The sequence below is a fragment of the Scomber japonicus genome, chromosome 20 (genome assembly GCF_027409825.1).
Source record: "Scomber japonicus isolate fScoJap1 chromosome 20, fScoJap1.pri, whole genome shotgun sequence".
NCBI lineage: Eukaryota > Metazoa > Chordata > Actinopteri > Scombriformes > Scombridae > Scomber > Scomber japonicus.
This window is the reverse complement of record NC_070597.1, coordinates 12,176,017-12,201,865: the sequence shown is the minus strand read 5'-3', so window position 1 is coordinate 12,201,865 and position 25,849 is coordinate 12,176,017. Positions and strand designations below refer to the sequence as shown.

General features: G+C 38.1%; 1 protein-coding gene across 1 annotated transcript; it reads left to right on the top strand.

Annotated features, from left to right (window-relative positions):
* The first annotated feature begins 1,786 nt into the window (after positions 1–1,786).
* On the top strand, positions 1,787–24,653 carry polr3a (polymerase (RNA) III (DNA directed) polypeptide A). Its single transcript, XM_053340895.1, has 31 exons — positions 1,787–1,873; positions 2,531–2,666; positions 3,110–3,247; positions 3,807–3,978; positions 4,064–4,218; positions 4,327–4,566; positions 5,709–5,871; positions 6,168–6,304; positions 6,394–6,497; positions 6,601–6,742; positions 7,448–7,588; positions 7,742–7,811; positions 8,113–8,240; positions 8,320–8,458; positions 9,550–9,714; positions 9,942–10,114; positions 11,681–11,792; positions 12,787–12,905; positions 13,784–13,921; positions 14,456–14,626; positions 16,671–16,784; positions 18,448–18,534; positions 18,637–18,719; positions 19,311–19,481; positions 19,888–19,981; positions 20,166–20,258; positions 20,992–21,156; positions 22,124–22,288; positions 23,040–23,171; positions 23,599–23,731; positions 23,821–24,653. The coding sequence occupies exons 1-31, from the start codon at positions 1,830–1,832 to the stop codon at positions 23,967–23,969; spliced, it is 4,173 nt and encodes a 1,390-aa protein (XP_053196870.1). The 5' UTR covers positions 1,787–1,829; the 3' UTR covers positions 23,970–24,653.
* Positions 24,654–25,849: the final 1,196 nt, after the last annotated feature.

Sequence of the window (25,849 nt, the reverse complement as noted above, 5' to 3'; positions counted from 1 at the left end):
TTTCACCACTCATTAATATGCACACAAGCCCTTTAATGCATATCAAAAGGTATGGTAACATATACTGTAGCTAAACACATGCTCAAACAACAAGACATATCCATATGTACTGTATGTGTTTCAGAGTCGAATCTTCACCTTAAGCATAAACATACCTCAGTTGAAATCAACCATCATCTTAAAAATAACTGTTCCTTCAATCAAGTCTAGATATCCTAATTCCCTTTCTATGCCTTTTAGCAACACTGGACCATCAAAACTGAAAAAATGAAAATGAAACTACACCATGAAAAACTGCAAACTGTTGATTGTATAAAATTGTATTTTTTTTTTGTTTTTGTTTCTTGCCTTTTCCTTTATATCCTAAATAACAGTTTTGTACTGGACTCCAGACTTCTAGTTGTGCCTCACTAAAAAAAAGGATGAAAATAACATTAAAACAATTGTTTGATATTTTTCCGATAATCTTTTGGACTGCTTTTCATGCAGAGTTAGATGAGAGGATCAATACACTCAACATACAGTAAGTAAGCTTAGCGTTATCTTAGCATAAAGATTGGTGCAGGGAAGAAACCCCAGCTGGCCTTGCTCTGTCAAGAGTAAAAACAACAGCAACATATACTCAGGGGTGGAGCTAGGGGTGGAGCTCGGGGTGGCTTTTGGGCGAATGTTTTCTCAAAAGCCCTGAATCAATTTTTTTTTCTTCTTTTAAATCTGGTTAAAGTCAGTTTTTCTGAACAGTAACTTCAACCAGCTACTGACTAAATCTTAGTGAGTTAGTGATAGTGATAACAATCGTTATTAAGAGTGAAACTTCTGAAGACATTTCAGTTGAGGCAGTGTTACAGAATGAAATGCAACAAGAAATGTAATAATTCATATTAAATGTAATATAAATGTAATATTTTTGGCTTTACTTTTGATCTAATTCTTTATTGTTATGTATGTATGTTAAGTTTTTGGAAGATTGTCTATAAGGACCAAAGTAAATCACTACTAATGTTTGCAGTAGTCATAACATGTAGTGAAATTAAATTCTGCACATGTTAAAAATTGTCCTGCTCTGGTCGTTCTGAGCTTAGCCCTGGATCTTGTCAACTCCTACATCTGTTTTTACAGATAAAATATTTCAGTTATACTATACACATAACTGATATCTCTTTCTAAATGCAGTCATTTCAATGTACCAGCCAAACCTCTTTGGACATACAGTACTAATTTTATCCGTTAGGTGTCAGCACTCACTTCATGATTGTGCTCATATTCTCATTTCTTCTCTCTTTTGCTGTTGTTGTGCAAAGGCTTGTGCTGTGTTCCCTGCTTCTTGTAAACTCAGTTATTCCAACAACTTGATTAAAAATACAGACTTTCATGGGCTAATAACCATTTTCAGGATACGTTGGGGTCCTACCTAACGGAACTGCCAACAGCACAGATATACAAGACAAATAAAATGAAAAAAATATCATTTGTGCTTCAGTGTCAAGTTTGCATATGTTTTATTTTCGCCACCGGTGTACTTTAAGTGCATATACATATGTTATTTTGTATATATTATACTAACCAAAGTGGTAAAACATCGTCGGGTGAGACATCACACGACTCTTATTGAACCTCGCTTAGTAAAGTCCCATTTTGTCAACCTTGTGACTTCTCATGAGTAAGAGCGCTAGATTACGGATGAACCCTGAAGGCAGCACAGCACACGCTATCAACATGGGAAAGTGACAGCATGCTGGTTACACTTTAAACCTAACATTAGTCTTCTGCGATGAAGACAAAATAACAGATACATCAGTCGTATTATTTTGTAAAGAGCCGCTACCAAAATGGTGAAGGAGCAGTTCAGAGAGACAGATGTGGCCAGGAAAATGTGAGTAACGTTGCAACAAGACTGGGCAGTGCTGCTAGCTAGCATTAGTTAGCTCGCCGGTTAGCCAGTTTTTATGTATGTTTGCAGTGTGGCAAATATTGACAAGTTGTTTAGCGTTAGTATGTTAATATTATACATTGCTGAAGGACACCGTTGTCCTACTAAAATGTTAGGCAGCTAACAATTCAGAGGTATCAAGATTAAGTTGTAAATTGACATGAGTAAAGAGACATTTGTTGCAAACACAGTCATAAATGTAACGTTTTATCTAGTATTGTTTATTTTATCGCCATATGAACTTAACTTTACGAACATCGATCAGCTCAATTAGCTCGGTGACGTTAAACGATAGTGTACACTTTTATTAATCCCTACTCCTCATTATAGATTATCACGTTGCAAGTTTGTGGATAAGTGTGGCAAAATGTATACAGTGTGGTCCAAAAGTCTGTGACCAATTTCAAATAATTTTGAATGGGCAAGTGGTCTCAGACTTTTGGACCCCACTGTATGTGTATACCCCAAGTAATTGGTTTGATTGCCCTGACCAGTGATCAGTCCTGCAGACGTAGAAAAGCTAACAATAGTCTGTTGTTATCACTTTGAGATATGAACCCCCCTGCATGTCTTTGCTTAACTTCTCATTCTAATCCACAGAAGCCACATCTGCTTTGGGATGAAATCTGCTGAGCAGATGCGTCAGCAGGCCCACATCCAGGTGGTCAGTAAGAACCTTTACAGCCAGGACATGAATCACACTCCACTGCCCTATGGAGTGTTGGACCACCGTATGGTATGCCTTAAACACATTCATGGTTTTTGTACATTACATCCAATTACTGCAGCCTATTCATGTTTATGTTTCTTCTTTTTGCTTGTTTGTTAAAAAAGGATACTTGGCACAGGCTACAGTATGTAGTATATAATATAGACCACGTTGGAGTCCATGTAAGTGTGCACAGTGTGATAGCTGCAGTCTTTTACTTTTGCCTTTTGGGGTAATGTATTGATGTTTTGACTCAAAAGGTTTAATTGTTTCTGTACAGTATCTGTATACACAAGTAATGTAGTTAATATGACGAGTAAGACATCATCATAATTAAACTCACATGGACATGTCTCCATAGGGATAGATTACATCTGGGGGACCACTTTAATAATTTTACCTGTACAACACCTATACCACCACTGTTCGTAGCTATATGTATTTCACCGCTTTCATCTCATGTCCTGCAGGGTACCAGTGAGAAAGACAGACCGTGTTTGACATGTGGGAAGAATCTGGCTGATTGTTTAGGACATTACGGCTACCTGGATCTGGAGCTGCCATGTTTTCATGTCGGCTATTTCAAAGCCATCATAGGAATCTTACAGGCAAGTTCACTGTCTAATGTGATTATTAACAGTGCATATGGAATAACAGATCTTGCAAAAAAACGCATGGTTTAAAGGATAGATCATTAAAAAATTAGATGGTACATATTTTATAATAGTCATCACTTGGAGATTCATACCTGGTTGTTTACATTAGCATATGATCAGCATTATCTGTAGGTAAACCTACCTTTAGTCATAATGCTCATGATACACTCTGTCAGAAGAGACAATAATACTGCTGAAGTTCATATGAACTAGATACCTCCATCTGGAGTAAGTAAGCATAAATATTTTCCCCTTTAGGTTACACTAGAGTATCAACATTTGAACAGGTGGAATTATGGTGAATAAATGTAAAAGTCACCAACAAAATAAAGTAATCAAGATTTCTTTTCATCATTTGAACCTAAAATTCTTAAAGTTATATTTGTTTTTTTATATAGATTTATATATATAACACTAAGATTATACTCTGTAATTTTACCAAAAACCAGTATTTGTGCAAGACATTGATTATCTATCCTCATTTTGACATGGTACTTTGTCCTGTTTCCAGATGATTTGCAAGACATGTTCTAGTATAATGCTGACGAAAGAGGAGAAACTGCAGTTCATAGATATGTTGAAACGGCCCAACCTGGCCTATCTCCAGAAGCGTGGGTTGAAGAAGAAGATCTCTGATAAATGCCGGAAAAGGACAATCTGTCTGCATTGTTCGGCTTTTAACGGTGAACAGATTTGCAATACTGATATTTGATTTTTGTGCTATATGACATTTGGGAAAAACTGAGCCTTTTGTCTCTTCATCTTTAGGACCAGTGAAAAAGTGTGGCCTGCTTAAAATTATCCATGAGAAGTATAAAACAACCAAGAAGGTTGTGGATCCTTTTGTGTCAGAATTCCTGCAGTCCTTTGATACTGCCGTGGAACACAACAAAGTGGTGGAGCCTCTGCTAACACGGGCGCAGGTGAACTGCGCACACTCTTTCACATGGTTCTATATATATTATTAACATAAATGTGATTTTCAAATGATATTTATCCTCACGGACGGTTCATTATCAATTCCTCTCCAGGAAAACCTGAACCCTTTGGTGGTGCTGAACCTCTTCAAGAGGATTCCCCAAGAAGACATCACCCTGCTGCTGATGAACCCTGAGGCAGGGAAACCTGCGGACCTCATCCTCACCCGCCTCCTGGTGCCTCCTGTCTGCATTCGGCCCTCTGTGGTCAGCGACCTGAAGTCAGGCACCAACGAGGATGACCTCACCATGAAGCTTACAGAAATAATCTTCCTCAACGATGTAATCAAAAAGGTTGGTGTTTATCATCTACTATCCAGTACAAAGTAGCTGGGCATCTGCAGGACCTAGTGTGAGGTCAGTAAAATTCAGTATTTATTAGCTACACAAATGTTCTGTTCACAGTGGTCGATGAGCCAATGAGATTAGCTGTAATGAGCCAGTCGTCCATAAGTGACTGATTTGATGGCTTAAGCAATTGAAAACAACATAATTTAAAGTAAATCACATTTTCCAAGCATATAGCTTCTTAACAATACAGCTAGAGGTCAAATTCTGGATCCTGTATCATCCTAAAAATGATGATACTCCTCCCTATAACTTCAAACTGGCTCATTTAGAGTGCTTGGTTTCTGAAGTGGCGCCCAAACACTACACTGAGTTATTATTAGACAGTTGTTAATTAAATAATGAAATAATGAGCTGAGTTATGAATCAGTTAAAGAATAAGTCAAGTCAGTTTTATTTATATAGGTCAAAACAGAAGTTACTATCTCAGGACACTTTTCAAATAGAGCAGTATTAGAGCAATATTACTAAAGGGATGCAACATTTCCCCATGAGCAAGCACTTGGCAACACTGGCAAGGAAAAACTCCTGTAATGGGAAGAAATCTTGAGCAGAACTGAGCTCTGGGTGGGCGGCCATCTGCCTTGACCAGTTGGGTTGAGAGAGAAAGAGAGATAGAGAGAGCAGGAGGAAAGAGAACATAGCGTAATGCAAGTTCCACATAGAGATGTATAGTAACAATAATAATTAAAGCAGTGGGTGTTGAGTAGCATCATGGTGGCAATGGGTGGCTTGCAATCACAGATCCTGCAGGAAGCAACAGGAGTCGAGAGATGAGAAAACACAAAACTGCAGAAGAGAGAAGAATAAAGATGCAGAGTTAGTTACATGCATTAATGGGACACAAATACGTACAGATGGAGAGGGAGAGGAGGAGAGAGGAGCTCAGAGCATCATGGGAAGATCTCCAGCAGTCTAGGCCTGTAGCACCATCATCAATCGGCTGGTCCAAGGCCCTAACTATAGGCTTAAAAATAAAGTTTTAAGCCAGCTCTTAAACATTTAGTAACCACTCTAACATTTATTGAAAGCAGTTATCAGAAATTTAGTGAAGACAGCCTACATTAACAGACTATTTTGTCATCCAGCATCGCATGACTGGGGCTAAGACCCAGATGATCATGGAGGACTGGGACTTCCTCCAGCTTCAGTGTGCCCTTTACATCAACAGCGAGCTCTCTGGCATCCCCCTCAACATGGCACCTAAGAAATGGACAAGAGGCTTTGTGCAGAGACTCAAGGGCAAGCAAGGTAAAGTGTATATTTAAACCTGAGATATTGTGATTTTGTCAGTATACTAATGTTTGTTTTGTCTGTGTAAAATAAAAATAAAAATCTAATTTTAATAGATTGACATGCTAATTTCATACTCACTCAGTCATACACTGTATTAGGGCTTGACCACATGTGTATGGAACATTTTTGAAAAGAATATTTTAGAAACATTTCATGCTTGGCAGTTTTTCATTTTGTACTTTGTTTGTAGAACTTAGAGACTAAAACATACTACAGTTTGAATGGCACACTGATCTCCTGTGGTTACTCAGGTCGATTCAGAGGAAACCTCTCAGGGAAAAGAGTGGACTTCTCAGGCAGAACTGTCATTTCTCCTGACCCAAATTTGAGGATCGATGAGGTGGCCGTCCCTGTGCATGTTGCCAAAATCCTGACATACCCAGAGAGGGTAAGCATCGCTCAGTAGCTACAACAAATACTTAACTACTTCCATTGCTACTGAAGATACTCTATCTAATATACGGTCCCATGTTCTAGGTCAACAAAGCCAATCTCGAGCTAATGAGGAAACTTGTGCGCAATGGCCCTGAAGTTCACCCTGGTGCCAACTTTATCCAGAATCGTCACACACAGATGAAAAGGTGAAGCTTGGTTGCTTCTACAGAAAATTAAAAGTGTGAGTAGGAGTGCTTACCTGATGTGTGGGTCACCATCAAAAACAAATCTATCCTGTCTTTCTGTCAGGTTTTTAAAATACGGAAACCGTGAGAAGATTGCTCAGGAGCTGAGGTTTGGTGATGTGGTAGAGAGGCACCTGATAGACGGAGATATTGTCCTATTCAATCGACAACCTTCTCTGCACAAACTCAGCATCATGGCCCACATTGTAAGTTTTATTTTTTCATATATCTGTCATATCATATGTCTTTAAAATATACAGTCTTATATGCAAAGTAAATTTAACCAAACAATGTTAAAGATTGTAATTTTATGCAGCACAGAAATGTCTTTGCTGTATTTTGGGGTGCGTATCAACACAGGAACAACATCTGCATATGAATTTAGTTAAACAACGTTGTTTACAATATGTTATTACAGCAAATTAGTTTTGTTTTTGCATGTTTTCTTTAGTTGCTTCACATCTCATTATTGCTTGTAATGAACCCTTCACAGTTTGTTTGAAAAAGCAATTTTCAAGCTCAGTGCGGAGTGCAAAGTCACTGCTTTGTTGAACAGGAAAGATGTGAAGAGGTTTCTAATAGGGCTGAAAAACTGAAGAAATGAAAGAAAAAGTAAAATCGGTGTGCCCTTTTATGATAATTTCATGATATCTTCAATAACATATTGAACAACAGCAAATATCTGTTTTATTTAAAACAGGCAGAGGTGTCATATGGAAATCCGTGACAGATTGAAACAAAATACATAATATCAAAATGCTTTCATCTGTCCCCGTTAATATTTCAGGGGTTGAATAAACTGTTCTCAACCCGTGAATGCACTGGAACACTTCTCAAGTTTAAAGTTGTGTTATTGTTATTCATGTTGGACGTTTAGTTGCTCCTAAATCTATGACATTGGTTTTTCACAGGCCAGAGTCAAACCACACAGGACGTTTCGCTTCAACGAGTGTGTGTGCACCCCCTACAACGCTGATTTTGACGGTGATGAAATGAATCTCCATTTACCTCAGACTGAAGAAGCCAAAGCTGAAGCACTGGTCCTGATGGGGGTATGTATTATCACAATACAAAAGGTCCATACAATATACACACACACACACACGGCTATCCAGACATTCAACAATGAAAAGCTATCAGTGGGAAATAAATTGTTTATTGGAAATTGATAGCATTTTCACACTAACCATTATCTTTTCTACCAGACAAAAGCTAATCTTGTAACTCCGAGAAATGGCGAGCCTCTGATTGCTGCTATTCAGGACTTTCTGACAGGTCAGTGCAGTAGTACGTGGCAACCAATTGTAGTGTTCTGTTTTTGTATGATGTAAGACTCCTTGAGCTTTGAGTGACCGTAACAAAGATGTGTTTATTATTGATAAAAACTGTCATTTCCTGCTCACACATATTCATTGAAAAGCATGTATGATGTATAATGTAGAGGAAAGCTCAGTGATGGGTACAATAAAATGTTCACAAATGACTTCATCTTCCACCTGATGGGGGAGCTCTTCATCTATATTTGAAAAAGCCACTGTATTTCATTTCCATTAACTTTCTAGCATATTTCTTCTAGCGGGCTACCTCTTGACCCTGAAGGACACCTTCTTTGACAGATCAAAGGCCTGTCAAATAGTGGCATCAATCCTTGTAGGCAAAGATGAAAAAATCAGAATCTGTCTCCCCCACCCAGCTATAATAAAGGTACTACAGTCTGGTATAAGCTTGTTACATAACTGTATATTTGTGACCTGCTACTAATATTTTACTGTTTATCCATCAGCCCATGGCTCTCTGGACAGGCAAACAGATATTCAGCCTCATTCTGAAGCCAAGTAAGGAATGTCCAGTCAAGGCAAATCTGCGGACCAAGGGCAAACAGTACTGTGGAAAGGGAGAGGATCTCTGTCACAATGACTCATGTGAGTTTCTTTTGTAAAAATGTCTGAATTGATTCGCAATCGATTCAAAACTGATTTTTTCTGTCTCTTGCGCCTGTATACTGTGTGCCAAACCATTCGCTGATTTCCTTAATCCACTGAAATGCAATATTAAACATAACTAGTCTGCATCCTTTTTATTTTATCTTGACGTTAACTGTATTAATCAATGAATTAATTAGTTTGAAAGCATCTTATGGTCTCCTGCCTGTATGAGTATAACAGCATGAGGCGGACTGCTCGGCTGTGTCATTAATGTCTCCAGCAGTGGAGAGCAACCTCTCTGCTGCACTCTTAATGCCAGGAAAGTCATCACTGTCCAAGATGCTGAGCAAGTGCAGGGTTGTTAAGGTGAAACAGAATGAGTCATTTTCTTTACCTCATAGTTAGTTTAAGTAATTTAATGCTGCAGTGTATGTTGGTCAGACAGTCTCATTTGTTACTGCTGGAATTCGCTGCTCTGATCTATTAATGTTAACCTGATGGTGGCATAGAAAGTTTTTCAAAAATGTACATCTCTTTCATCCTACAAAGGTTATTATTTGGTCATTAAATCAAGACACGGTTGCAACTGCTGCCTTTTTATGAAGATGAATTACAAGATAACTTTAGGCTGTCCGGGTGCTGCACTGCCCTTGCACCTGAGTTCCGTCTTTTTTGTTCTGTTAACACGATCATATTAACTAACATTTAAGAAATCGAATTGATACAGAATCTTCCACATCCACATTGGGATCCATCAAAGAATCGATTTTTTATTTCCCCCATCCCTACACACAAAATGAAAAGATTTTATTGGATTCAGTCATAAACTTAGTTATCTTGTTGTGGTGCAGCAGCAGAAAAATATAAAGAAGAAATAAAAATCTTTTTATGCTTTTCTTAGTCAGTTTTAAGAATATAAATGTATAGTGATTATTTAAACTGTAGCTAAATGCTCTTTCGCCTTCACCACCTCTCTCAAAGAGTGTCTCAAGGCAAATTCCAGGCTGTGTTTTATTCACCTTGGCTGTGTTTCTGTTCTGGGACATGATGGCGTCAATTCTTCTCACATTCTCTTGTCATATTCCCAGTCGTGGTGATCCACAATAGTGAGCTGATGTGTGGTAGCATGGACAAGAGCACCTTGGGATCTGGGTCCAAGAACAACATCTTCTACATCTTGCTGAGAGACTGGGGACAGCTGGAGGCTGCCAATGCCATGTCCCGCCTTGCACGACTCGCTCCAGTGTATCTGTGTAGGTGATCTGTTGGGCTTTAACAACTTACTGTGTGTCTTGCACTGCTCTGAACATTTAGATATGTCATTGTCAGCAGAAATTGGCTCAGAAAATTCTGACACTCTAGTATTTTAGTACACATTAGGTCATTTTAAGTCCTTGTTCAATAGTAAACAATTCTACAAATGTGTTAATCTATAGCGATATGTATGTAACTTCTTTTTTTTTTTACACCCAACTTTCAGCCAACAGGGGCTTTTCCATTGGCATTGGGGATGTGACACCTGGTCAGGGTCTACTGAAGGCCAAACAGGACCTGCTGGATGACGGTTATGAGAAGTGTGACGAATACATTGAAGCTCTGCAAACGGGCAAACTGCAGCAGCAGCCCGGCTGCACAGCAGAGGAGACCTTGGAGGTGAGAATGACAGAATATATTCACACATGAAAAACATTAACACACATGAGACTTTCCATGCATCACCTGGATCCTCACCGGCCACATGTATATCACACCAGATATAAGCTCTTTCTTTTCATATCTTTATTTTAAACCGACACCTTCCTATAACAAGTCCTGTAAATTCACACCAGGGGTGACTCATTGGTGGTGTGACTGACTGACATCCATCGCAAATTCAGAAGAGTCTAAGCTAAATGATCTTGAAAATAAGTTGAAATTAATTAGTCAGTGAGTTTCCTGATTTCCTTCCAGCAGTAGCTGAGCAGAGCTGTGGTGCTAATAACAGAAGACTGGCTGAAGGACCAGCTTCCTCTTTCTTAGTTATAGGTGATTCATAAACGTGTGTCACCGTCACATATTTAGTTCACCAGAGGGCATGGACAAGTTGATTTTGCAACTTGGAAATATCTCAAAATTTAGTCTTACCAAACACAAATATTCCACAATACGTTCAATAGGTGGTTGAGAATGACCAAGCTAAGATCCTGTGGGACTTCCTGATCCAGATTGACAAACTGGTGATGGCCAACCAACCGGGCATCGTGTTGATCAACAAGCAGAAAAGGGCAGTGGATGGGAATGGGAGGACTGTAGGGGTGGGACGGTTCACAAAATCCACGGGTCGGTTCATATCACGGTTTTTCGGGGGGTTTTACACTTCATTTCTCATATTTTTAGACTGGATGATGTCATCAAGGCAAGAGTGCTTCGTAGTTTAACATTAACCAAAAGTCATGTATCAAGGAAACTTTTAAATTAGTGCCTCAGATGAATTCACATTATTTTGCACACACTGACTAGGGCGTGAACACAGGCTGGGGTCCTGAATCCCCCCCAGAGAAACACGTCGTCAGGAGGGATTCCCACATGACCGGCCTTAACTGAAGGAGGAAAAGATCATAACAGTATAAAGAGCTGTCACATGAAGACCATCGTACATGCATGCTGCATAATACATTCATTTGTTTGAAGTTACAAGAAATGTTCCCTGTTTTCTGCATCAGTTTTTTTTATATGCACATTGATTTATTTACAGCAGCTGCACGTCTACTGTTCAAACGGACCACTACTTGTAACTTATCCCAGGCTACATTATATATGATGATAATAATGATGGCCTTAGGAGATCAAGGTCACACATCAACATGAAATGGGATCATTTATTCGTAACAGACCAACCGCCATGCTAATAATAAAAGGCTATACCTAGATATTTACTTTGTAGAGATATTTTGATTGACAACCACACACCATTGTTTTCACACTCAGTGAAAGTGCAGTTGGCTTGATTGTGCAAAAGCAATAATGTGGCATTTGCTACAGAATACAACTCAAAAAAGTTTTTTGCGCACTTGTTGGAGTGGATGTGGACTGAATGACTTGTAAAACAATTAGCAGAGCTATTTCAAAAGACTGCAAGAACACAGTGTTCTCTTCAATTGTCGTTTGACCTTCGCCGACTACATGTGTTTGCTATGTTTCAGCATGCAAGATTTTATTTTCTGTGTTTTTTGTCAATAGGCGCTAATCTTGAGAGAACTGTCAGTCATCAGAGACCGAGCTGGCAGTGCCTGCCTCAGGGAGCTGGACAAGAGCAACAGCCCATTGATTATGGCTCTTTGTGGCTCCAAAGGTAAGCGAGCTGGACAGGAAACTTACTAATAATGAAATCTGAATTTGGTTCCATATATTCTTGAATATAATATATTGTTTTGAATGATGCAAAGTTATTATGTCAAGATCATCTTTTTTTGGAAGCAAAAGTTGAAACTGTCATTTTGGGATTATAATTGTATCTCTGACAGCAATATACTAACACAAGTAAGAGGTTATTGTCACCTGTGTTATAATGAAATGTGTTGCTCCAGAAAAATAATGGTATGAAAAGTCAGTCAGAACCTGCTTACACAGAAAGAACAATAGTTAAGAAGGTATCACGAAGAAAGGGTCATCAGCAGCTGCTAGGATAAAAAGGCAACTGATAATAAAAGCAATATGAAAAAATCTTCTGTCATTTAGTCAGGTGTTCAGGTCCCCACAATAACACATAACATAGCTAGTGCTTCAACTACTTTGACAAACCATGCAACTCAATGGAGTGTATAACATTAACCTAAAGGCCAGCCTTTGATCATCATTATCTGAAGTAGGGCTCTCTGTTTTCAGTTTTCACTCTAAACAAAACTTCAGCTGAATGTAATTATTAATTCATTCTTGATTAATTAGTTTCAATTAATTCTACAAAGTGTTCGCAAACAGTGAAATATGCCCATCAAAACTCCCTAGAGCCCAAGGTGACTTGTTATGTCTGAATAGTCAAAAACATAAAAATGTTCAATATAAGTCATCCTTGCAGCCCTGTGGTTAAAACACATACCATATAATCACAATGGATGGACCTTTGTTGTTTTCATTCCCTTCTCTCTCTCTCTCCTGTTTCCTGTCTGACTCTACTATCACTGTCTTTACGGGCTTAACGGCCCAAAAAATCTTCAAAGGAAAAAAGAGATGGAATCATAGGAAATTATAGGAAATATACAATTCCTTACATACGTGGAACTGAAAATAGTAAAGGCTCAGCTCTCACCTTTTCATCTGTTTCCTCTGTTTCCTCTGTATACACACAGGATCCTTCATTAACATCTCTCAGATGATCGCCTGTGTGGGCCAGCAGGCCATAAGTGGGTCTCGAGTACCTGACGGTTTTGAAAATCGCTCCCTGCCTCACTTTGAAAAGCACTCAAAAGTAAGATCCAGTTTATTTGTAGAATATATTCCTCAAAATATAATTATAAATATTATAAATGACACCTCAAAGGAGTTGTAGGTTGTGATATACTTGGGTTCAATTTTAAATGAATTCCTCTTATTTGATCTCTTGTTAATGTAAATAACTTACTACATGTCAAATACTTCCTATTTTTATTCAATTATTAGTATTCTGAGATGTTATATGTTAATGTGGTTGTCTTTTAAATGCACTGATTCATTATTTTCAATGGGTTCTCTTAATATAAAGGGCCCTATTTTTAACAATCTATAGCACATGGCGTGAAGTGCCTTTGGGGCGGGTCCAAATCCACTTTTGCTATTTTAATGGCGGAAAAATGGTCACTGCGCCAGGCGCATGGTCTAAAAGGGTCAGACTTAAGTCCCCTCATTAATCCTTTAATATCCAATATATTGGACTCTTCATGATGCACCCCTTAAATAACAGTAACATATGTGCCAGTGACTTTAGAACTGTTTTTTTTTTTTGGTCAGTAGCGCAATCGCTTTCCTCTGCCTCAAAATAGCAACATGCCACCAATGTGCCTGACCACACCTCATTTTGAGACCAACACACCCATAGGCACACAGACTGGTGCAAGTACATTTGTTATTTAGACAACGTGGGTGCAGGTCGAGTAAATGACAACTGCGCCGGGGTTAGCCCCGCCATCCGCTGTGCGCCGACTACAAGATGGGGCCCTAAATCTGCATCTTATTTAGTATTCAGAAAGTTTTGGTGGATTCCAGACAGATTGAAACTGGATAAAATCAGTAACATAGTCATATTTTCTGCACACAGACATTTCTAGCATAGAAAACCTTCTTAATGGCTTAACAACAATTTTTCTACAGCTGCCTGCTGCTAAAGGCTTTGTGGCCGACAGCTTCTATTCTGGCCTGACACCCACAGAGTTCTTCTTTCACACCATGGCTGGTCGTGAGGGTCTGGTGGACACTGCTGTGAAAACTGCAGAGACTGGATACATGCAGGTAATGCCTGAGGATCAGTTCACACCTGCTGCTAGGCTGATAGCACATGGCTGAATGAAATTGCATGTTTATTTGCAGGGAAGTGTCCATGTCAAATAAGATGAGACGGACTGCAATTAATGATTTTTTAGTTATAAATTAGTTTTTCAAGTATTTCATTAATTGGTTCAACTATAAAATAATGAAATAATGACAAATGGTGGAAACTGACCATCACAAGTTCCCAGATGCCAAGACTGATTCAGATAACCTTTTTTTTTCTTTTTGAGAATCACACGACCCCTGCAAAATGATTAATTTTACTGCAGGTATATCAAACCCAACACCAGATTAAAAACTCTGGTATATTGTGAAATACAGGTAAATGATGAATCAGCATTGTGTGAACTCTTTAAGTAAGTGATTCAATGAGTTTGGTGTCAGGGATTACTTTTATACACTTGTACCTCACTCCTTTGTTTAAAATGGTTCAACACTCACTGTTGAATACCATTATGTCACCAATAATATTATTTGTGTTTGTGATTTGGACAGAGACGTCTGGTAAAGTCCTTGGAGGATTTGTGCTCACAGTACGACCTGACAGTACGGAGCTCCACAGGTGACATCATTCAGTTTATTTATGGTGGAGATGGTCTGGACCCTGCTGCGATGGAGGGAAAGGATGAGCCGCTGGAGTTTAAGAGAGTCTTAGACAATATCCGGGTGAGTTCATTTAGGTTTTTATGTTGTTTTTCATTCAGCCCTTTTACTCATGCAAAGAAACACATCCCTTCCTCCCTGCATACACAGCCATACATACTTGCATGCATGTATGTATGTGTTTGGTCTTTTATGTCACTATCTCCACTTTCATGGACACTAAATTTGCACCACAAACTGCGTAGCACTTGGTACTTTAATGTTTTGTCTTTTCTCTCTCAATAAAAGAAAAAGAATCTGGAGAGGTAACCAGAGCTTCATTGGTTCACTTCCCAGATTTATTTTGTTTAAAAGGAAGAGGAAGCTCATTTCCATATGCAGGTTTGCCAGACAAACCTGGATGGATTAAAAAAAAAATACATCCTCCCAGCTGTTGATTAGGCTGGAAGAGTTGTTAGGGAAAAAAACTTCAAATTGTTGCTTCAGAGGATGTTTAAGTCATCCATAGCAATTAGCTTTTCTCCAGTGAGGTAATAATGGTTTTTGGCCAAGTGTACAGATGAATGCGCTGTTTATGTCAACAATGAATATGTTGTGATTCTTCATCTAATATTTTTACTTTAAGGTGTCATCTTAGTGTTATCTAATCAGTTCCAAAAAGTTCCCCATCTCCAAATGTTCGGTAAATAGAAAGGATAGATGTGTCATCAGCCTTTCGTTCATGGAAAAAACTGAGCCACACTGTCTTCTAACATTGACTCAGTGTAGCCTAACCTTTTTAAGTATGTATAACATATTTATATATGACAGTCCTCTGGGAGAATAAATCAGTATGAATAAACTCCCACTGTGAGAAACCTTTTGCCTGCTAGAAATAATAGTCTGCTGAGAAAAATATACTTAATAGCTAGTAAAGAGAAACAGTGAAAAGTGTTTTATTCCTATACTTCCATGTGATGACATATCCGGGAATTCATTGCATGATGAATAATTGATGTCACAATATTACGATATCCAAAATCTAAGATGATTTCTTTTCTCATATTACAATAGCAATATAATATCAATATATTGCCCAGCATTATTCTGTAGTTTTGTCTGTTTCAGACATGTGGGATAACATAGCTAGTTAGTATAGTGCTTAGCATGCCTGATGTGTAGGGTAGCTAGCGTTATGGTAACATCACTCCCACTTCTGAACTGGGCGTATAGATTTACACTTAGGTCTTTTTTGTGGGCTCTGTAAACTGTCAGGCCCAGGTAAGCTCTTCTCTTCATGGAAGTTGTCTGCTTTGCTGAGCTATTTGATCAGTAGTTTAAAACAAAGATTTTACAGTTTACAGGAGTTGCTGACCAACAAACTAAGCTGAAGTTATTAATATTTATGGCACTGTTCAAGGTTTGTTTATATCAGTAATAAATAATACAGCAGTAAAACAATGATTCTTTTTTTAATTCATCTCCTCATCTATGTACAGTAACTAAGCAGAAAAGGTCACACAGGTGTTAAAAAAAAAGCCTTTAATTATTCTAATCAAGAAGTGATTTACTGTATTCCCCAGGTGTTTCTGTATGTTGTTGTTATTGCAGTGTGATTAGCAGTCTGTTATCCATGTAAAATAACACCTGTGTTTACCACAGCCAGTGCTGTAATTGATAGCAGAAGCATGTTTGTAAGACAAGATTGGTCTCAGAGACAGTGAGCTCTGCAGGAAAACCCTCCGCTGCATGCCAATTTTTTATTGATGTGACAATTATACACAGTAACATGACAATAATTCATCAGATAATCGTAAGGCAACAGCCATCTATCAACCAAGAGGTCTGATTACTCATAATTGTACTGGGAAATTTAGCGATTACAGTATATTTTAACAAAAGCAGCAGCCAGTGAACTGAGATCAGAATGAATATCATGAGATTAATGTTTGTGTACTAAATAAGTCGTTATTGTTCTGTGTTGAGGATGAGGTAGTTTTACGTGCAATTAGGATCGGGAGCTGTTAACCCGTGAGTGAGGGACCTATCAGGAACTGTTGACCTGTGAGTGAGTGTTTCTGCCGCGCTGACTCCAATTATCTGCTTTTGATCCTCTCCATTCCTCAAGGCGGTCTACGCGTGTCCAGACGAGCCTGCACTCAGTCAAAACGAGCTGGTCCTCACCGCAGATGCCATCATGAAGAGAACTGACTTCTTATGCTGCAGAGACAGCTACTTGGAGGTAACTTCATCAAAGGACAATGCTGTGTATATAAGGTGTCTGTAGATACTTAGATAAAGCCCAAAAAAGTTTTTTTTTCATGATTTTGACATGGCTACATATTTAAATATTAAATGATGTTCTTGTGTATACTTGGTTTTCCACAGGCCGACACAGGTTCTTGCAATTTTCCCCAAAGGTATCTGAATTCAGGAAGTAAATAAATCATGTACTGATGGGGCTAAGTTTAAGACAGACCCAGGGTACTGAAGGGAAGAAGTAGTCCTATCATCTCTGTGTGTATTATATTGTCTGTCTCTGTTTTTTGTGCAGAACCACAATAACAAACATGCGACACATATTGACAGAGATAAGTGGACTTTTTAAACTGGTGACTGCTTCAACAGGGTTTTTTTAGACAATGATGGATACAGACAATCAACAATTCAGCAGAGCAGGTGATAAGGTCACAGAAAACACTCTCAATCAATCTGTTTAGCTGTCTAGCTAGCTAAGTACTGCTCATGTATCGATGAGTGAAGTGACTCAGAATAAACATGAAGCAGGAACTTTTAGCTAGTTCAGTTCAACAATAAAGGCGCAGAGGAAGAAGATGTATCAGGCTTTGGCTACATAAGTAGTTCTTAGTTAGCAGGACCATCTGGTTTCAAATTTTCATTGGATTTGATAACAATAATAAAGAGTCTTGCCAGCCTTATCCATTTAATTGAACCCATTTAACTTTGCTTTACTGACCTTTACAGGTGCTGGCATACCATCAATGAAAAAAGTGGATGATTCAACTTGTTATGAAATTTAAAAGAAGACTGATGTTTCTCTCCTAACTTTTTTGATGATTGTTTGTGAAATTCAGAAACAGCTGCCCCTGCACTCATCACAGTTATATCACAGATGGGCACCATAATTAATCTGAAATATCAAAGCTGTGGCAAAACGCCTGCATGTCCACTTGCTTTTCAGAACAAATATTTATTTATATTAACTATGAGAACTTTTGTTAAGGCTTTGAAAGTATCCTTATAGTGCTACAACTGTCGGCCCATATGCTAATAATGCTATTAAGGTTATTTTTCATTGTGTCAAAATACTTTTTAATTTACAAAACAGCATTTTTCATTTGTGGACAAATGATAACATAACATAAAAATTAGTATGCTTCGTCTCGAAACTACTGACTTGTATGTCATTATAAGAGGACAGAAAAAGACTGACATCGTATGAAGTGAAAAACAGTTTGTGCAGTTAATTGGAGTGCTGGCAGTAATACTTGTGACCCTCTCCCCCTGTTTGTGAAGGAGTTAACTGAAACAGGCTCAGAGAAGTACCTGGAGGTATAGTGATCAAGCATGCTGGGTTGTGGTTTAATTTAACAGAGAATGGTGTGTCAGTGAGATGTGGACCAGTGAATAATGAATTCTAAATCTTCAGGTAGTAATACAGGCAGTGTTGCCCTTTTGCAATAATACAGCCTTTGTCAGTGTGCTTAAATTCATGCTCTGACATCTGACTGCGCTGCTAGCTGGTTGTATTCTGCACTTTAACAGTCTAACACCTGCATGACAGTCTGTCATGTGTCAAACAGCATACAGTTTGCTCATACTTCATTTTTTGTTCTGAAATTGTCAACACCTGAAATTGTTACAATCTTTCTCATCAACTGTAGGAGATAAAGAAGTTTATTAAGAGCATCTCAGAAAGGATCAAGAAGACGAGAGACAAGTACGGTATCAACGACAACGGGACCAGCGAGGTAAACGACACATCTTGGATTCATGCGCTAAAGGCAGAAATGCTAATGGTTTAGATATGTCAGTTGAAACTTAATTCCTTGTTTCTCTAATTTGCATTGCAGCCAAAAGTTCTCTATCAGCTGGACCGCATAACCCCCAAACAGCTGGAGAAGTTTCTTGAAACCTGCAGAGACAAGTACATGAGGTAAAAGACTTACTGCCATGTTTTACTCTGAGGCTCATTGTTTACCCATTTCCAGCCAAGTGGTTGCTTTTTATAAGGAACAGATTTGTTTTATCCAAATTTCACATAGATTTTATGTCTCGACCCACCCAAAAGTAGTTTTTCCTGCTGCAAGTAGACACTGGTCATTGAAGTTAATTATAAACTACATTTTTCTTGCACTGTATGTAGGCAAAAATGTGCTTCTGGTAATAGAAAGTCAAGAGAAAAATGGAAGAAAACCCAAATGAACTGCTAATTATATGAACATGTATTCAGTATATGAGTCCCACTAAGTTGATGCTGTATTCTTTCTTTCTTTACTTCTATTCGTTTGTCTATGTATATCAGTAAGACTGATAAACTGAAACAGGGTCAGAGAAGTACCTTTTATCAGTAAAACTTATTAAATAATGATCTCTCATGATGTCCTTTTGTACTGTTCTCACTGATTTTGTCATAGGTCTAGCAGATTTATATCAAGTGATTAATTTGTTTTATTCCAGATGAACACTAATGGAAGCTGAGTCAGCTCAGAGACTGTTTCTTATCATTTATCATTGTCTCGTACAGAGCTCAGATGGAGCCGGGCTCTGCAGTCGGGGCCCTTTGTGCCCAAAGTATTGGAGAGCCTGGTACTCAGATGACCCTGAAAACTTTCCACTTTGCTGGTGTTGCGTCCATGAATATCACTCTTGGTGTGCCTCGCATAAAAGAGATCATCAATGCCTCCAAGAATATCAGGTGAGGTCAAGATCTGGTATGACATATAATCACAAAGATGTCTTTATGTTCCCTCTGTTATATGGAAAAAGGAGAAAAATAAGCTGTTTCATCCTTCAAAAGGGGCTACAGTCTTAGTCTTGATGTCTCTGAGGATTCAGTGGATATTATTGCTGAAAGAACTGATTCATGAGCACTCACCTCAGTTGAATGGAAGCAGTTCTCAGCTTTGACATTTGCCATCAGATATTACTTTTTTCTTTTTGTAGGGAATTGTGCGGGTCAAAAGTGCAAAATAATTTTTCATTGAAGTTTAATGCTTGCATGAGTCCATGGCTTAAAATCAATTACTGGATTTAACAGACATGTCACAGTGATTGATCCATCCCTAATTTGTTTTGAATAATCTATAAAACTCTCTACTCAGCACCCCTATAATCACTGCTCATTTGGATGTGGAGGATGACGCTGACTTTGCCAGACTGGTGAAGGGGAGGATTGAGAAAACTCTTCTGGGAGAGGTACAGTACAGCATCCTGCACCATACATTACACACCTGCCTTTTTTTTTTTACCTTTCTCAATGAATCAGTGCCTGGAGGTATAATAAATATTGGAAGAACAGTACAAAAGAGGCGGTGTTGAACATGAACAAGTTGAAGTATTGAACTGTAATAAAGCCAAAATCTCTTGTTGTCCTCTGTAGATTTCCGAATACATAGAAGAGGTGTTCCTACCAGATGATTGTTTTATCCTGGTGAAACTGTCACTGGAGAGAATACGGCTGCTGCGACTGGAGGTAACAAAATTGACTTATTTTTACTGACACAGTAACTAAAAGCAAATATAAGCAAATAACTTGTTTTAACAATGTTAGTATTACCAATGGGAAAGATAGCCAGAACTGTAAAAGTCAGACCAGAGTTATAATTGACCCTGAACGACCCTTTAAAATTACATGATGCACATTTTGAAAGAGACAATAATAAATTCCTCCTCTTATAAATAAAACATGTACATCATAAAGCAATAAAAACCCACCTTTTTCAAATGCAATGCACTCAGGAGCTTTGCTGCTACAGCCTTACTTGGTGTGTTAAAATGATGTTCGCAGCTTAACATGAATATTGCTGCATAACTGACATTACTTGATGACTCATCTCTAGCTTTAATGTAAAGGATGGACCTCATGTGGAGGTGAGATGGAAGCAGGAGGATAAAACAACATTTGAAATGGGAAGTTATTTGATTTTGTTGCCTTGGTTACAAATGGACCACGAATAGGCATCCCCATCCCTCATCCTTTATCTGTTAAAATGTCTTACCATTGATCAAGCCACGCAGCCCTTGTTCTTCCATATCATTGCATCATATGTGAAGGTTTTGCACCACTGCTTGAACATCAGCAGCTACAGCTTTCCCTCATAATTCACTGCTTTTGGGTCTAGCGGTACTAAATTATAGATGTGTGCTTGCAAGGTAAGAATAACAATTGAAACTTTTGTCTCTGATTTCTTTTTCTTTTCTTTCAGGTAAATGCAGAAACGGTGCGTTACTCCATCTGCATGTCTAAACTGCGAGTGAAACCAGGAGACATTGCTGTTCATGGCGAGGCTGTGGTGTGTGTGTCTCCACGAGAGAACAACAAAAGCTCCATGTACTACGTTCTGCAGTCTTTAAAAGAAGAACTTCCTAAGGTGAGAATCTGGTCGGTGAGCTATTAAAAAAAACTGTCTGTAAATACACTGAGGACCAAGTTAACTAAGAACTCAGCAGTTCAGAGCAGAGCTGGTAGAGATGATACTGATCTGGATATTGATACTGAGGTAAATGCACCCAAACACATAAATGCACTTAAAATTTTAGTCGCAGCATGAAGGATTTTACAATTTAATTTATGGTAAAATTCAAGTTTTCTGAAAATCTCCATGTCCATTAGCCTCTTTCTTCATGTTACAGCAATCAGATATTGTAAATTTACAATAATAAAAGCTTAGTGGCTTTATTTTGGTTTCTTAAAATCGTTTTTCGTTATATACAATCCTATATTCTACATGTTCATTTCTACATTTGTTTATGGTCTTCAGAGACGGTGAAGTTTTCACTCAAAACTGACCATCTTCAAATTGCATAATGTTAGTAAATCCAGCAAAATACATAATTCAGTCTCTGTTTACATGCTCCTCTATTATATGCTAAATCCTCCCTTAAATGCAGAGGCAACTAGGAGAGAGGCACACTTTGCAGACACTTGCACAAATGACATGCAAACTGCGACTCCAGCCTGGGGCTTGTTGGACCAAATTTGCATCAGGATAGCTACAACTTGAGAAAATGTCCTCTTGCTTCGATTTTGGAACTTTTAACTCATCAAAGGAAACATCATACTTGTGACCCATGTGTTAGCACGCTAGAGGACTGCAGGACTGTGAATTAGGACACTGACACCATTTGCAGTCAGCATGTAAGAAGCGCTTGCATATCGCTTTGTGAAGTGGGCCCCTGGAGTGTTTGTTTGATGAATACACAGCATGTATATGGGGCAGAATGCATCTTATCTACACCTGAAAAACAGCTGCTCAGTTCAGTGAATCTGGCCTTAATTTTGTTTTGTACAACAGTTTCTTCTTAACTATTGTTCTTTTCCCATTTCTCTCTTGAAAGGTGGTGGTTCAAGGAATACCAGAGGTTTCCAGAGCTGTTATTCACATTGATGAACAGAGTGGCAAGAACAAGTACAAACTCCTGGTGGAGGGCGACAACCTGAGAGCTGTCATGGCAACACACGGAGTGAATGGAAGCAGAACCACTTCCAACAATACTTACGAGGTCCGAGCCAAGGCTGTTTTAAAACCGGTGGCATTGTAGTTCTGGGTTTAGAGCCCCACACGCATTCTTATTTTTGGCACAGCATCTGCTCCACATCTGTCACATGAGTTTTGAGACAGAACTGATAGCCTTGAAAGATTCAAAAATAGTGAGAAATGGTTCAAGCAGCAGCCTACTTATTATATTATTAATTAGTTACTCTTAGATAAATAGAATAAAAAGTATATGTGTATATATATACACACACACACACACACACACACACACACACACACACACATACTTTTTGGGTTGATACTTCAGGCATTACAGATTTAGAGAAAAGTACTGATATATATGTATGTACAATATGAAGTACCGTTGAGTACCAATACTGAACACCGTGTACCGGGTCAAATATGAAAGGTACCCATTACCAACCCTACTTACAAAGGAAATAAATGACCTTAGAGACAGATTAAGGTGGCAGATAGTTATTGTTGTTGCTGTGTGGAGCACCTGAGCAGGATGTATGTCATAGTTGACTGTCGTTTTTTTCTATTTTCTATCACTCCAGCATGTGACCTACTTTTTTAAAAATGCGTCACTCCTGAATGGTAGCTGCTGGCTCAGTATCCATGTAGTCTCTACTTTAAATGATTATACGTGAATCCATGATTAGTAAAAATGCTTTTAAAGTGACCTAACTCTGCAGAGACACTTAATCAGGTCAGGGCTTGATGCTCACAAACTTCTCTGTGTGTTTTTCCAGGTTGAGAGGACCCTGGGTATTGAGGCTGCTAGATCGACCATCATCAATGAGATTCAGTACACTATGGTGAACCATGGAATGAGCATTGATCGGCGGCATGTCATGCTTCTCGCAGATCTCATGTCCTATAAGGTATGGAGAAAAAAAAAAAGAAGAAAAAAAACCCATCATACATTGGATTCAAAAAGTATTCAGGTCCCCTTTCTTTTTGCACACTTTGTGTCATAGACTTGATTTTTGATGGATACAGTTGCTATTTTTGCACACTCAATAAGCTGTAATGAAAAAGATTTTTTTTATATGCAAATGTGATTTTTTTTTTTTTTTTCATAAATTTGTAAAAGAAAATCTAAAAACATTTTTTCACTTTGTCATCATGGGTTGAGTGTAGATTCATATGTATAAATGGCAATTTTATCCAAAAACGCAGTAACCTGTACAAAAAGTGAAGAGGTCTGAATAGTTTGTGAATTCACTGTATATGTTCTCAGTGTTTTGTAGTAAAAAAAAAAATCATTTTCTTTATTTATTTAATACATGCTGTCTTCTGTCCATAAAGGGGGAGATACTTGGAATCACCAGGTTTGGTTTAGCCAAAATGAAGGAGAGCGTCCTCATGCTGGCCTCCTTCGAGAAAACTGCTGATCACCTCTTTGATGCTGCGTACTTTGGGCAGAAGGACTCAGTCTGTGGTAAATTGATGCTTGATCTCTGTAATGAAATTGAACTTCGCTCTTTGTGACTTAAGTGGATCATAACGTTTCCTTTGATCCTGTTTCAGGTGTGTCTGAGTGCATCATTATGGGGATTCCAATGAATATCGGAACAGGACTGTTTAAACTGCTACACAAGGCTGAAAAGGATCCCTCTCCAGTCAAAAGGCCTCTCCTCTTTGAAAATGCAGACTTTCATATACCTCTGATCACATAGCATCGAGGAAATGAACCGCGGGGATGCTTGAAGTACTTTTGTTTAGTTTTTTTCTTTCAGAGCCGACTATCTACAGATATCCTGAGATTATCTTCAGCAAATACAGAAGTGCCTGCCAAAGAGTCAGATCATTTCCATTTGGGGGATCTAACAGAAAATAGGATAGTGTCTTCTTTTTTTTTTGGTGTGCTGATGCCATAGAGTCTATGGCATAGACTATGAAAGAAAACTGCATTTAATTTCAGATTTCTTGTCATGTAAGAGAAAAATTTCAGTTTAAACATATTAGGGTGATACAGAAAACTTTATGCCTCAAACATTTGTTCTCTACTGCTCTTTTAGCTTTTTTACTTGTTTGTAAAGGAGTGCGTTTCCTCCGTTGTTACATAATCTTCTGTTCCCTCATAGTAACGGCACTGATCACTGTGTTGAGTGCTAACTTTTTGGCAGTGTTTTCTATGTATATCATGTCTGTGTTTTATAAACAAGTGTGCAGCAGACTCAAGAAAGGTTACTTCTTATTCATGAAGCCAACTTGTTCTCTTCCCTGCTTGTTCTTGCCAAATAAGACCGTAAGACTGTTTTTCATTCACACTGCAAAAGCCACTTCAACATAGAAATCTAGTTTGTTATTTCTTAATATAATCTGTTTTCCTACAAGAATTTGATCATCATGGGTTCCTGTATGAAACTGATTCATATAATGTAAGAAATGTGTATATAATAAAAAAATAAATGACCCAGACAAACATGGAGAAACAATGTTGTACTCTACAAAACTCTTTACTGCACTTAATCATACTTATTGTCGACTGTTTACAAGTCTTAATTTACTAGGTGCCCATATGAACATTGAAAAAGGTTTTGCTTGCTGTAATCATTCATCATGGCCATTAAAAGATCCCTTCGACATGTTTATAATGTAAGTTCATCATCAGCTGCCCGATTTATTCAAAGTGGATATCCTCTACAATTCTTTTAACAAAAAAAACTGGGGGGACAGTGTTTTCCCTTTAAGCTGCAGTGGTAGTATTTTAACAATCAAAATGAAGGAATTAATGAATACAATAAAGCATTTTCTTATTAGGCTGTAGAAAAGTTATGTGCAATCTGACAGCAAATCATTACATGTAAACATAACTTTACAATATTCAAATATCAAATGACTACATGATGACCTGATCAGAAAGTTTCCATCAAATAATGAAAAAATGAAGTGACAAACATTTGTTGAATGATGTAAAAATGTGTTCATTCTAATGCTAAACCTTTGTTGCCAGACTAAAAACTGATTTTATTGGGTTATATGATTATTGTTTGAGTGCATGAGTAATTTCTAAACGGTTCCATCTGAATTAAACCAAAACTAGATTTAAATATTTAAACAAGATTATGGCCTCATTTGTTGCAAAATCCTGTTCTCCTGTGTGAAAAAAGCACAATCTTTAAGAAATGCCTCAGCTGTCAAAGGACAAAACTCATGTAACACAAACTAAGAATAAATCCAGAGATATGGATTAACAAAAAGAAAGAAATGTGTTCAAATGAAGGATGATCTGATTTTCAATGCAACATCTTTAAAATCAACAATCTGCTCAGAACAGAGAATAAAAGCCGAGCTGTAGTTAGTAATTATATTACACAACGTTAAACTAACTTTACACCAAAGTAACATTGATTTGCTGCGTTTACATCATGTTACAGAAATTTTCCACAGCACTGTAAAGCAAACACGTGAACACTGAACCCAGTTTTGCCCTTTGTGTTTTTATATGCGACACCATAAACCACACTTACCTTTAAATACAGAGAAATGTGTGCATCCATCCATTTCACAGGTTCATTGCTAATTATGCTATTCCCTCCTCATATGAAATGGC

What these genes read in the sequence shown, in the direction of transcription:
- polr3a (XM_053340895.1), top strand. Translation starts at nt 1,830, where the DNA reads ATGGTGAAGGAGCAGTTCAGAGAGACAGATGTGGCCAGGAAAAT. An exon ending in AATGCCTCCAAGAATATCAG is followed by an intron (nt 19,482 to 19,887) that starts GTGAGGTCAAGA and finishes CTCTCTACTCAG; the next exon opens with CACCCCTATAATCACTGCTC. An exon ending in TAAAAGAAGAACTTCCTAAG is followed by an intron (nt 21,157 to 22,123) that starts GTGAGAATCTGG and finishes CTCTCTTGAAAG; the next exon opens with GTGGTGGTTCAAGGAATACC.